Source organism: Podarcis pityusensis, assembly GCF_964106645.2.
Source record: "Podarcis pityusensis genome assembly, chromosome: 2".
Lineage (NCBI taxonomy): Eukaryota > Metazoa > Chordata > Lepidosauria > Squamata > Lacertidae > Podarcis > Podarcis pityusensis.
Window position 1 is genome coordinate 67218785 of NC_138029.1, and position 14682 is coordinate 67233466.

A 14682-nucleotide genomic window follows, 5' to 3' on the forward strand; every position below is an offset into this window, starting at 1 on the left:
GACATGCTGTGAACATTTCCGGATGCACTCTGTAAACACATATGCACAAAACTTCAAAGATGCTCCAAAAATCATAGGACATAATACATGGAAGCTTTTATCAAACTTAATTTGGCTAACAAATTCTGAATTGCAATAAGGTACTAATGGGTCAGTCAGTTCACTCATCCCTGCTTTGAAGGACTTCTTAAGTGAGAAGGAATGTTAACCTTAATACGTCTTTTTTTCTTTTTCTTTTACTTTGTCGCTCTTTAAAGAGCTGCCATGTTTGCCAAGTTTCTCTGCATCCCGGGATTGTATTTCTTATGCCTTATTTCTTTAGAGGAATGTAAGTCTCTCTTGGTTGCTTCTCCAAAAGATCTCTTTAACCTTTCATTAAATGTGCTGACAGCTGGTATCAGTTCCTCATGAATTAGTTCAGTGCATTTCCATTTACATATGTCCCAACAGAATTCATTAGCGTTCCGTGCAGGTTCCTGTCCTCTGATTTCCTTTGTAAATTCAAACATGAGCCAGAGTAAATAATTGGAAGTGAGGATATGGAGAGCAAGGTGGGGAAGAAGGAATGCTCAGGTGCCTGTGTTGCATCTAATTTACATTTCTGGGGCACGGTCTCCATAAGGCAGATTTGCTCAGACTGGCTTCTCCATTATCTTGAGGAGTGCATGTGTATGATGCATTATAACTTTACAGAATGATATGTCAGATAGGTTGGGAGTGTTTGAATCAAATCCTGTCTGTTCATTGGTCAAAGGAGGCATTCCACATTGTGCACTACCCTTGCAGAAGGTGCTTTTCCACTTCTAGTTACCCCCCTTCTGCGGTTGTCTCCCCCTTTCAGCCCCACCAACTTGCTATATCTGGAAGAAAGAGTAACAGACAAGTTGTAACTGCACCACGGTTATTTCTCATTCTTCAAGACTGGGCAAAATGCCTGGTTAACAGCTTGGAGGCAACATCAGACAACATGGAGGCAGTTGACAAACAGGAACGAAGGTATGGTTTCCATCACAAGACCATGGTGCAAACTGCGCTAATGGTTCTAGCTGTCTTAGGATATTGAATAACAGGACTGCAAAAATGTTGGGGAAAGAATTTGAGTAATGGAACAGAATGCATAGGAAAGTGCCTATGAAATCAATCTCAGCAAAGATTCAAGAATCAACTCTTAAACTTTAGGTAGCACTATACACTTGTAATTTTTTCAAACATTAACCCTAGTCTGTCTGCAAAATGCTGTAAAAGAACAGAAAGGCATGTATTTCCATTTATTGTGGCAGTGTGCAACATTCTCATGGACATGTTACTTCCAAAGAAAATGACTGAATAAATTGAAGGCAATGGCCACACTGAATCTACCAAGATACAGAGCCTAGGTGGTTCACAATAACTGATCAGGTCACTGAAGCTGCAGTTCTATGTACACCTACCCATTAAACTAAGAATTATAAGTACTTGCATAGGCTTGTGCTGTTAGAGTATCAAACTCTTTAAAATGCAAATATTGTTCATGAGCTAAAACAAAAAATCAAACATGAGCTAGCTCAAACACATGGAGGAGAGCACTTCTCACTTGCATTTCTGGGGCAGTCTGCACAAGGCACAAGTCCTCATCATTAGGCAATACATGAATAGTTTACTTAAGGATTTGATTTATTTTAAACATTTTAAATAGATTTAACCAATTTTTATTTTTATTGTATTGCATTCCTTGTACACCACTTAGAGACTGCTGTAATTAAGCAGTGCTGTATATATATTGTCTAAATACAGTGCACTACCCATAACAATAATTCCGCAATGCTTCTTTACATATTAATCACTAGCATGATTAAAATGTATTACTTGTAAAAGGATTTGCATGATGTAAGCTAAACAGCTAGAAATTTGAGGAAGAAAATGTTTAAGTAATAGAGTTTAGCATTATTAGTAATTGATGAAATAGCAGATTACTACCAGGTGGAAAATAGACCAACATGCTGTTGCTGCTGCTGCCACAGCTGCAACTAATATAACAGCCACTACCATTATTTACCATTCATTTTATGCTTAGTACAGGATTTTAAAATTACACATGAAAGGTGGAAGCAGGGAAGAGAGCCCAATAAAAGAAGAGAAGCCGGGGGGGGGGGGAGATGAAGTGGTTAGTTGGCAAATAGATGCAATAGGGTGATCAGCATAAGTTATGCAATCTATCATTCAGGAATGCTTCTTCGAAATGCTTCCATTCATGGATCTTGAATTTGTAGCTAGATTTGAATGTAAAAATGCAACTGCTACAGAGGAAACATTCCATTCTCTCCTCCTGTTTCAGCAAGTGTTTGTTCGGGTTCTTCATGTGTGTTTAAGCTGCAAGGACAAGCACGAGTCTTTTAAAGCTTATAGTACATAAGTACACGGTTGTTTTGTTTAACTTATTCATTTAGCTCAGTTTCTTTCACTATACTGTAGTTCCGGTGCCAAATTAAGATTGTCAACCCACAAATGGGTAAAAGTATTGTACAATACATGGATTTAGTTGGGCCTGAAAGTCATTGGAGTCTGTAAGTGTAGTGGTTGTGTCAACATACATCTTAGGATAACAGATTTCTTAGGATAGTAAAAAATAAATAAATCCTAATTACTCCACACACACCCCTTCAATATTAGCATCTAAAGCCTACGGGATAGCATCCATTGGATAAGTGCAGAACAATTACTATGGCCACATTGATATTTCCCAAGAAAAGAACTCAAGTCCTGCCCTGAGGCTTACTTATAGTCTAAAAGAAAAATTGAAAAAGGACAGGGCTATTGGGTAAGGGTAATAAACACAAAGGGAAAAGGAGAATAAATAGAACCAGAAACGTTAGTGTGGGCTCATATAAAAATTATTATGTCTCTCTTTCAATTAGACACAAAAAAGAATTGGTTTGCAAACTAAACTCTAACCTTTTGGTTTCGTCAATGTGGTATTTTCTAATCTTTTTACCTAGAGAGGGAATGAAGATTGATTAGTTTTAAGAGGAACATCTATTCTAGGACAGTATGATGCAATTTAGTGAACCAACAGACTTGGCTAAGTCATAATACACAACTCTTGAGGAGTAGAAAACTTTCACTAAAAGCAACAGGAATAGCATAGCAAGCAGTCAGGACTCTTCTTTGTGCACAACTGAAAGACCACACAGAAAGAGATTGCTGAGGGTGACTTCAAAGATTCACCCAAGAGGGTTTCATGCACTGGAAGAAAAATGGAGCACTGAAAGTGGCAAGGCTCCCTATTCCTTAATAGGAGACATGGGCTGCAGTGCTAGAGAAGAGTGTGCAGCTTTTAAGAAAGAAGAGAAAAGAGAATAAAGCTCTGTGAAATTGGAGGGACATTGCTGCAGGAACATAGTTTTGTTCAACATTCTGGTGCTTCACAACCACTTGAGTTGTTTTTTATGCTGATAGTCTACTCTGTTTAAATACAATTTTATTTTGGTGTATATTGATGTTTTATGGTGCTGATTATGCATGAATCTGATAGCTTTGCTTAAGACTGGTGCAAGGGCTCAGTCCTACACACACTTACCTGGGAGTAGGGATTGGGGGGGGGGAGTTCATTTCAGTATGCATTTAAAGCCAAATCTATGCAGTCTGCACTTTCTCAAACAATATACAAACAGAAATGCAGCCATCCTTATCTGGTGCAGTTCTCCAGCCAAGGAATGTTTACAAAGATTAATGTATGTATTGGGGAAAGTGCATAAAAATGAAGATGTTTGTGAAAATAACATACAAAAATGCTGGGGAAATTGCTTGTAAAAAAAAGTCTATACAGTGGTACCTCGGGTTACATACGCTTCAGGTTACATACGCTTCAGGTTACAGACTCTGCTAACCCAGAAATATTGCTTCAGGTTAAGAACTTTGCTTCAGGATGAGAACAGAAATCGTGCTCCGGTGGTGCGGCGGCAGCAGGAGGCCCCATTAGCTAAAGTGGTGCTTCAGGTTAAGAACAGTTTCAGGTTAAGTACGGACCTCCAGAACGAATTAAGTACTTAACCCAAGGTACCACTGTGGTGGTCAAAACTGCATATAAAAATGTATTGATTAGGAGAAATTCACACTAAAATGCTGATTTCTTTTACACTTTTATGTAGAAATCTTTATCCCAGTTTGCATCTGTATTGGATTTGAATTATTATTTTTTGTTTGTTTTAAATTGTTTTAAATTACTTTAAATATTGAGTTGGTTTTAATGGTTTTTGTTGATGTTTTTACTATTAAATCACTTGAAGATTTTTTAATTGATAAATATAATCAAATGAATAAAATAAATACTCTCTCTCCTCTCCAGCATGGAAGGAAGGAAGCGAGGGAGGGAGGAACCAACCAACTAACCAACCAACCAGCGAAGAGAGAATGGTCTATGAAATGTCAGAGGCATTCCTGGAATGAGAATGAGTTGTCTTGCTAGTGTGCTCTAGGACTAGATTAGCAAACTAGAGCTTTGTTAGGGGAAAGTTCCAAAAGATTTCTTCAGTACCAAGCATTTATTTAATACAGAGTACAAACTGCATATTTCATACTTACGTCTCATTAGCAGTACTGCTGGAATCAAGATGAGAACCAAAAGCACAATAGCACCAAGAATCAGCACTTCCTAACAGGAAAAAATACAAACCAAATAGGCTTTTAAAACTGTTATGATCCAGGTTACGTTTGCCAACAGACAAGGACACCTGGACACCAGTGTTCTGGCCCGAAGCTCCAGTTGGTGGGCTGAAAGGAGTGGATCGATCAGCACATTTCACTTGAGTTGGATTTTGTGATCCAACCCACTCTAGCTTCCAAATATACGAGTTCACTTTTCTTTTACATTTAAAGATCAGAACTAGAGATGTAAGTAAAAGAACATTTACACATGCTGGGGACAAGCTTTCAATAGATTTCTCTTTCACCTGGATCAGGGTGCATTTTTGAGGGTGTAAATTGGAACAGCCTTGTCATGGTAATTCCTTGTGTGCTTACATTATGGCCAGAAAAAGCATATGCAGATGTATGCTGAAGGCCTGACTTTTCTTCCCTAGAGTAGAGCAGGAGAAGGATTCAGGGAAGTAATGCATGTCCCAGTGGTTGACAATACAGAACCCATGGGTACCAGTGTGCCCACTAGTATCATCTATGGCACCCATGAAAAGTCTCAGTAAACATCTCAAAAATCCACGATACATCAGAGACTTGATCTTTCTATTCCATTCCTGTTTGCACTGGCTCAGTCTCTCCTACAATGAATATACTCCCTTAAACCTGTCACATTTAATTGAGTGTCAGGATTGGACACACACCTTCCCACCCATTCTGAACAGAGAAGAGGAACAAAGAGTTTCCCTCCATGAACAAGTCTGGTGGTGGTTGATATAGATGGATTTCTGCCCATTGACAGGTTGAGTGTTGTGGGAGAGGGATCATGCCTGCACCATTTTGTGGCCCCATCTCTTTTTCTGCTCTTTTAGATGTGGCAGCCATTTTGTGTTCTGACATGGCCCCACAGCTGTCATTTTGTAACTGGTGTCAAGATATGCCCACTGACCCCCAAATGTTGGTAACCCCTCACTTAACCCCTTTCTGACTGGCTAAAGTTTCTGCTCCAAATCCCATGCTTTTCCCTGTGTACATATATGGCAGGAGTCTGAGCTTGTTGGAAAAGTAAGCAACCAAATGCAATAAATACCTTATATGTTACTAGCATATCAGAAATTCCAAACTGGTTTTGGCTAAAAAAAAAAAAGAGGAAAAAAATGAGGATCACAAATCATAAATACACATTTTAAAGCTTATAACATTCCAATGAGAGTTTACACAATAAAACTGGTTGAACAGACATGGAGAAAATTAAATTTCTTTTATTTTTATTTGCAGTGGTGGCCATCTTTATAATGTCATTGCAGCTATAAGCTACTAATGAGAACATGACACCACATATATTCTTCCAGTACATGGGATTACGAATCAAATGAAACCACCCTAACCACTGGAACCTTGTGGAATGCCTGGAGTAGGGTTACAAGGAGGCAGCCATTCCCATCCCAGGTTGATCACAAACAGCACCTTTTCTTTCCATTGCAGTTCAGCTTCTGCTAAAACCTGTTACTCATCTCACTATTCGCTATGGCCGAAATGTATGTAATTAATGAAGTAATTAATTTCAGTGCATTTCAGTGGAAGGGGAATGTTAGGAAAAAGAGCAGAAAATAATGTAATGACTTGTGTAACATTTCCGGGTAAAAAAAGAATAGTGAATACCTACTTGTTATTTGCTGGAGTCATTTCCATTCCTGACTTCTGATTATCATGTGAATGTTGGGGATTTTCACTTCCATTCCTGTTTCCAGTGGAGTTCTCTGACATCTGTGGGTGAACCACAGCACTTTTGGGGGACTGAAGGGTTTGGTCTTCTGAGAAGTAAGGGACAGTTCTCTGAGGAGATTCTAAGGGATTTGAAGAGGAACATTTGACTGAGTAGACTACAGTGCTGATGTAGACAATAAAAACACCCACCTAGAGTAAGGTTACCAGATTTTTTTCAATGAATCCGGGAACACTTTTCAACTTCCTACTAAATAGATGGATTTTGTCAGTGGGTTGATTTGTAAATCTGGGGACTGTCCCCGGGAAACGGGGACATCTGGTAACCTTAACCTAGAGAATACAGTGGAGGAGAAAGCAGCAGGAGATACAGTCTACTGAGCTCATAGGGATCATCCAGCAGCAGCTCCATTGCCACAGGAATGAGAGACACTGAGGCAAACAGCTGCTTTTGAGCCCAGGACTGTGTAGCAAGGGGCAGGTTTAAGAATCTATTCACATTAAACTGTATACACATCTTGGGTAGTCCCACAACCACCACCACTTTCCACTACTTTCATCTACTTTCCTTCAGGCAACATGGGGGCTGTGGAGACAACAAACATAATGTTGGGGCCCTGGCTTTGTTTCTCATCATGCATCTCAGGTCCCATAATTCCTTCCACTTAGGAGTATGTTCCCACCAAACACTGGAGAAGAACAGATAACATATTCCACTGTGATCTCTTTACCTCCAGGTAGGATATTGCCTTATAATGCTGGTGTTTTTACTTTTTCCTGGTTCCTACGATAATTACCACAAACTGTCCATTGCATAGGAGAACCTTCAGGGAAATTATCTTTAGTGATTTTTCACAAATGGTCTGACACTTACAGTACTGTAAATTTCAGGCTTCCAGGAACTCTCCAGTTTGCAGCCCCCTCACACCATTTCACCAGAGTGCATATTGGGGGGCGAGGTAATATGGAAATACTGACTGACTTGGCAAGCTTTTCAGGCATCTGAATTATCTGAGGAAAGCCTTGAATTGGTTTTTGTTTTTAAAGTGAGATGGGCGAAAAATATGGTTAGAATTTTTCTCTTTCAGAAGAGAGGGTTTTATTCTGGAATTGTTGCCTAAGTTTATGGGGTCTTTTCACATGGGAGCAACAGGAAATCAATGAGCCCTCCTTCCTCCCCTTGCCCATCCCCAGACTTGGATGTTGGCTGCTGTTTGTGGCTAGGAATTGGATTGTGGAAAACAAAACAATTAAGTCATGAACGCACATGTCAAATCTAGAATCTGAATTTCTGAGGACAGTTTCACAGAGGCCACCGGGGAGTCTGGCCAATCCTTTACAGTAGGATTCATCATAGGCAGACTTCTCTGCCATGAAGAATCCTTCTTGTGAATGCAACATCCTTACATGGTCTGACTTGCATTAACAAAGTCTTGAAGAATAGCTCAAAATGGAGAATTGAAAACAATTGTTTTGGTGGGTTGCATGGGAAATGAGGAAGCTCATAAGCAGAAGGAAAGGAAACTTCTGTGTTTCTTTGGTCCTAGCGCCAACAATCTGGAACATGAAATGTGATTTAAGTAACTGTGTTCCAGGGTACACTTGACTTCTGGAAAACTGGCTCTGCCTTTGGGTTCTGGGAGAAATGCCCAGGCCCATGAAATAAAGGCATTTTTGGGGTCACGCAGTCAAGCTATATCTGTTGCAGCAAAGATTAATACAGAACTAAGAAATACTTCAAGCCGACAGACAATGGAACACACTTAAGAATGCAACTGCAGTCATACCTCAGGTTACGAAAGCTCCAGGTTGTGCGTTTTCGGGTTGCGGACTGCGGACTGCGCCGAACCCGGAAGTACTGGAACAGGTTACTTCCGGGCTTCGGTGCTCGCGCATGCGCAGAAACACAAAATGACATCACACGCATGTGCAGACACAATGCTTCAGGCTGCGAACACTGCGGGCTGCGAATGTGCCTCCCGCACAGATCACGTTCGCAACCAGAGGTATGACTGTAACTGTGAGGGAAGAGCAATCCAGATAAAGTGGAAGGTGGGGTTGGGGGGGATATTTTAAAAGGAGCACAGAAGAAGTGGGGAGCTGTTCCCCACCCCCTTTCTTTTCTTTTCTCCTCAAAGTTGCTTAACCTAGCTGGTTTTTCAGTTGGAGCTACTTCTGGTCCCAGATTGCCAGGTGGGGGCATATGGGGAGAGCCAGTGTTTGGGAGGAATGAGTTCACTTCTCCACTTCCACCTACCTTCTCACTTATGCCATTTTATGCTTTAAATTGTCCTGTCTTTATATGGATTTCCAGTTATTTCACCCAGATCTTCCACCATCATTTCTAATTTGACAGCCTGTATGTAGCTTGTGTGCTTTCAATGCCTGTTGAAAACCCTTTCTATTTTACTCAGACTTTCCCTAGGAGAACAGCTGTCTTTTTGTTTGCAGCGGATTTGATTATTACTGAAGAATATTCAGTCATGCTTTCAATGTTATCTTATGGCTGGTCCCCCTGCCATCTTGTTCACCAGTTAACTATTTTATATCAAGCATTTTATAAATTCTTAGAGCAAATAAAGTAATAAATAGAACTTAAAGGAGGCAGTTCTTCTGGGTTAAGCATTGTACCTGTAGCTGGAGGGGCAGTCACTGTGGTAAAAAAACAACAGACATTTTCGGTCAACTCGTCCTGGCGACGGGTTGGTGATGGTTTGAAGTTGACTGATGGAGAAACAGTTGTAAGAAAAGCCATGTCTGTCGTCACAAAAGATGTGGTCATTGTTGGAATATGAGCATCAGTGGGGGCTGCAGTGGGGGAATCAGGGCTATTTGAAATAAAAGGAGAGGCTTGTGGGAAAATAACTGTGGTTATTAAGGGAGAAGGAGTACTTGTGGTGATAATCACTTGAGGTGTGGTGGCAATAGTTGTGGTGGAGACTGTGGTTGTTGTGGTAGAGACTGTAGTTGTTGCTGTAAGAAAACAACAAAAATATGTATCAGAACTACATCTATGGAATGGGAACAAAGCAAATGGTGGCCAAAAAGATGACAACTCAAGCCAACAAATGAGTAGGTTGAAGGGGAAATTGTTTACTAACTGAGATTCTGTGATAGGTCAGATGAAAATATTTTTGATTAGATAGTTCAGCTCTGCTGCCAGTTAGATCAACTGCAGCTGAACATTGGTCCACAGACTCCCCACACAGTGAACTTGTAGTGCAGAGAAACCTAACATCTACTTTTCATAATTCTCATAGGATGGGGAAAATGGGCAGAGGATAATAATTCCACTCACCTCTATTAACCTGTAGATTCAAGGTCATTTTAATGTCATTGAACCAGCCTGGGATTTCAATACGACAGCAGTACAATCCTTTATCTCTTTCATTTAGACCTGTAATTGTCAGGGACACATCTCCCCATGTCACAGATCCCCTTAACTGGTACCTATGTGAGTTTCTTGATATCACCCGCCTTCCATCCGTGCGGAGAATTTCGTTGCTGCATTTAGAATTCGGGCAGCTGCCTCGGCCCCAGCACATATCAGTAAGGTCATGGCTGTTTTGGACAGGATAGGTGCATGGCAGTTTGATGGCTTGGCCCACCACCCCTCTTACAACTGTTTCAGATATGGTATCCACTGAGAAGAAAAGAACAGAGAAAATGGTCAAGAATATTTTACTCCATAAAATGTAATGTTGCTTTCCTGAAATGAAGGAACCAGTTTTCCGGGAAAACTATATACTTAAATTGTTAGCTATATATGAATGCGTTCGTCACTTTTCTGTTATGTATATAGAAATCAAGCACACCTTTACATTTATTTATTTAAGGTGTTTAATAACCAAGCAACATACAATTAAAAATAATTAAGTTCAACAATCAATATAACATATCAATACAGTGGTACCTCGGGTTACATACGCTTCAGGTTACATACGCTTCAGGTTACAGACTTCGCCAATCCAGAAATAGTGCTTCAGATTAAGAACTTTGCTTCAGGATAAGAACATAAATTGTGCTCCGGCGGCGCGGCGGCAGGAGGAGACCCCATTAGCTAAAGTGGTGCTTCAGGTTAAGAATAGTTTCAGGTTAAGAACGGACCTCCAGAACGAATTAAGTACTTAACCCGAGGTACCACTGTAGTCTGAAACAAATAATCTAAACTAAAACCCAGTTGAAACTAACAAGCAGCAAGTCCATTTGACATGTGTTTTGATCACAGTGGATTGATAGAGGGAGAATATTTTTATCAGACAACGCTTCACTTATTATTGCATGAATCGGAATCCTATTTATCATGCCTTACACCCCAGTCCTATACACATCTCAGCTGTAATTCCCAAGACCAATCATGCTTAGGTTATTTTTAATTTTTTGCCCGTTTTCCATCTGCCTTAGATTTCCTATTCATTCCTGAATCATTTTCAGTAGAGGCAGGCAACCTGTTGCCTTCCAGATGTTCTTAACTACAACTTCCGTTATTCCTACCCATTGGCCATGCTGGCTGAGGCTGATGAGAGTTGTAGTCCAGAACACCTGTAGCTTTCCACCCCTTGTTTTTTTAAGTAAGTAGATTCTGGCATCCCCACTGTCAATGCCAGTTTACACTAGAACAGTGAGTTGTACTTCTGTGACCAAAGCATCTTGTGTTTTGGGGATGAGGTCAGAACTCCCTTTGTAATGCTTGAAACACAGAGAAGGTGGACTCTCTCATATTCTCCCTTTTGCTTAAGGCGCTCTGACAAAAGAAAGTTCTATGAGGTGGAACAAATTACCTGCTTAACTTCATTGCATTTCAGTAGGGTCAAGGAAACAAGGATTTGTAACATTGTGCTTGTTTCATCCTTTCCTAGCCTGCTCTACCCTAGAGTTTGACTATTTATAATCCATACCTTTCTTGTCCTCTGTATGAAGTGACTTCTAATATTTTGCTGAGTAGAGGGCATGGGGGGGTCAGTGCAATGCCTCTGGCTGCTCAAACTACACAGTGCCCCTCTGCTCCTGTGCCTGGTTGTTGAAGCGGCAAAACGACCCTGTGATTCTAATCCCTACCCGGCTCAGCTCTCCCAGAGAGGGCCGCAGGCATGAAATGCTGTGCCTTGATTCTGCTGAACGGTTCTTCTCCGGAGATCTGTGAATGTCATTTCCTCTTGGCAACACTCCCAGGAAAGATGCGGAGGCTCCTCCAAATGGGCCCTCATAATTTTCATGCAACACTCCCCAGGTGATATTAGGACGGCACTGTCTTGCTATAGGATATGTTATTGGGATGATATTGCTTCTGGCCCGTGGGGTTTACACATTCCAGTAATGCTCTCATTACGAAGCAGGCTAAAATAATTTCAGGGGTGGGGGGATGTTCAGTAGGTAATGAAATGGAAAGCAAGGGCATTGGCCCATCATTACAACACCGGCATTGACCAACAACCTTTTATTTTATGGCATATAGCATAAAGAACTGATAACCTATGTATAAGAACATTCAGGGGACGTCAAAGAATTCTGTTCTCCTTAGTATTACTAAGCTGTTTATTAAAGGTCTGCTCCCACTGAAATTATTGTTAACGGTAGAAATTTCAGCGATGACGAATAGAAAGGGCCAGCTTTTAGATTAGCCCTACTGTTGAGATTTAGGGGTCTGCATATTGAGAGATAAATCAGAGATAGCCACAACCTGGGAACCTCCTGTGTGGATTACTGTAATGTATTATATACACTTGAAAACAATCCAGAAAAGTTAGTTGGTCCAAAATAGGGCAGCAGGATTAGTAACCAAAACCAACTGCTATGCCTGTAATTGAGCAGGAATTTGCCATCCACGTTAGCTTCCAGGCCCAGCTTGAAATGCTGGAATGTGTTGAAAGCCTGAAACAGCATGGAACAAGGCTTCCTGAAGGATTGCTCTCCCCATATATACTTACCCAGCAAAATCAGCTGGCACAGTGGGGTAGTACCATGCCATTCCATCCCAACAGTGGTGTAGGGGTGGGTCAGAGCAGTAGCAAGGACAATGCAGTGCCACTTCACCAACGTGCCACTCCCACCAGTGTGCTCACGCAGCCCCAATCTTGCCACAACACTAGCCCACTCCTCCCTATTCCAGTAAATGGTGCAATGCCACTGTCAGGGGGCAGCAGGGTGGCATTGCACCAGCACCTCCTGCCACCCAGATCTTCTGAAGCCCTTCTACAGGTACCCCCACCCAACAAGGTGCAACAGGTGTCTACTAGAGAGAGGGCCTTCTCAGTGATGGCACCCTAGTTATGGAATGCCCTTCTTAGACAGTCTTGCCTGGCACCTAGGTTGGATACATTCAAGACTAGGTAAATAACTCTTTAAAATTTACCCAGGTCTTTCCATTATAGAATCTTAGAAGCTTTTAGTGGTTTGTTTTTTAATCCTTTATATTAAGGTTATTCACTACTGCTGGCTTTACTTGCATTTTATGGTGTTGCTGGTTTTAGTCAGTTTTAGATCTTCATGTTCATGCATTCCTGTGTGTTACTTTTTATTGTAAATGCTCTTAGCAGCACAAAATTATAACAGAGGTGCCTAATCTTTTAAAAAAATATATATACCTGAAATATCTGAGTCTACTTTTAATGGAGTTCATTCTTGTATGACTATTCATCTATCATTCAGCATTTTTTATCCCCTTCCTAGCATAGCCTATGCAGCAAAACATTTTATTTCAAGTGAACTAACAATCTGTAGTGAATGTCCATGGTGTTTGAAAACTGAAAATCTTGAACTGGAATTCTAATGGTGTTACTCGTATTCAGGGTACAGCCACTGAACTTAAGTAACTCGTTTCCATTGACTTGATTTGATGACTAAGATGTTTCTATTTGGGGAAAGAGCCTTGAACCTTAGTATTCCATAGTTTTGGGTTGCCCAGATCTCCTTGTGAGTTACACTGGGACATAATGTCAATAGACATAATGTCAATTATTATGAATTTTTCATTGATAAAATTGTAATTTGAGCTAACATGGAGATTCCATTTGTGACTGTAGTGTAAAATGAGAGAAGCTGTGGTGTTACGTGACAGATGGCATGTTTTTAGTCCTCAAATTGTAATGTTATCACTATGAAAATGTTATTCTTCCTACAAATCGCCTATTGTGCATATCAATGCCCAAACGATTTTGTGTTTTTTATTACTGTTTTCAAAATCAACAAAGTGACAAATTCCTGTTTCCCCTACAGTAAAGCATTTGCACATAAAACTTGTGGTTATGTTCTGTGGACAGATCAATGTTCTTCTAGTATCACAACTAGAAGTTACATTTCTATCACAGCTCTTCTAAAGCGATTCCACAATATAGTTATTCTGAGGTTGAAGGTCCTCAGACAGAAAGGTAACTAATAAACATCCACTCTAAGAACAACCTTTTCTTCCTATATCCCATCCCACAATGCCATTTGACCACTAATACAACAAACTAGATGTTTCAGTGTACCAGGCCAATTCATTGCAATACTTTACAACTATTTTAGCTCATTGGCTAAACTAATGACTGGCTTAAACGTACACACACACACACACACACACACACACAAACAACAAACAAACCATGACACACACGGAGGCAACACTTGATTATAGCAACAATTTAACCCAGAATTGTCTTCTGAGACTCACTGGAAATATTTTTAAACAATCTGACCACTAAAACAGAATTCCAAAAGTCTACTCTTTACCAACACATATAATGTTAGACATTCTTTTATTAGCTTAAATATGTGGGATTTTCTTCTCCTCGCTGCAAAACAGAAGGCACAAAATAGAATCTATTTTGTTACATGATCTAAAAAGAATAATGAATCTTAATAGCCACTCACCTATACAAATATGAATCACAATCCATTGAAGTAGTATGTGTGACATGTTTACAGTTCATAAACCCCCAAAGTATCCTGTGTCGGAGCACTTATCACATCTTAACCAGTTTGAAAGTGCTGAGTGAGCGTTGCCTTTTGCAATTTCTCTATTTTGAGTTCAAGCACCTTAAACCTCAATGCCTCTGTGCTTCTAACGGCCAAACGGCCAAACGGGTGTAACACAGGAGACCCATGGTCAACTATCCCTCTTCAAAATAATAATAATAATAATAATAATAATAATAATAATAATAATAATAAACCAACTGTAGGGACATTTGATTTATATTCCATTGTCCATTACCAACTTTATTTTTAAGAAAATGTTTTGTATTAATTTTTGCAGGTAAGTAAACAGACACAACCAATGAAACAAAAGAACCAAAACTCAAAAAAGAAATGAAAATGAAAGATGGCATGGAATTGTGGGTGAAGTTACCAGAAAGTTGGGGGGAC

General features: G+C 40.2%; 1 protein-coding gene and 1 long non-coding RNA gene across 2 annotated transcripts; one reads left to right on the plus strand and one right to left on the minus strand.

Annotated features, from left to right (window-relative positions):
• The first annotated feature begins 609 nt into the window (after positions 1 to 609).
• LOC308467793 lies at positions 610 to 4555 on the plus strand. Its single transcript, XR_013981288.1, has 2 exons — positions 610 to 996; positions 4325 to 4555. It is a non-coding gene; the product is annotated as an uncharacterized lncRNA (long non-coding RNA).
• Positions 1666 to 14369, minus strand: LOC308467240 (uncharacterized protein). The gene is made up of 8 exons (XM_080988725.1): positions 14188 to 14369; positions 9635 to 9979; positions 8968 to 9309; positions 6278 to 6458; positions 5702 to 5744; positions 4561 to 4630; positions 2932 to 2971; positions 1666 to 2349 (listed from the first exon to the last, which is right to left on the minus strand). The coding sequence occupies exons 1-8, from the start codon at positions 14231 to 14233 to the stop codon at positions 2277 to 2279; spliced, it is 1140 nt and encodes a 379-aa protein (XP_080844851.1). The 5' UTR covers positions 14234 to 14369; the 3' UTR covers positions 1666 to 2276.
• Positions 14370 to 14682: the final 313 nt, after the last annotated feature.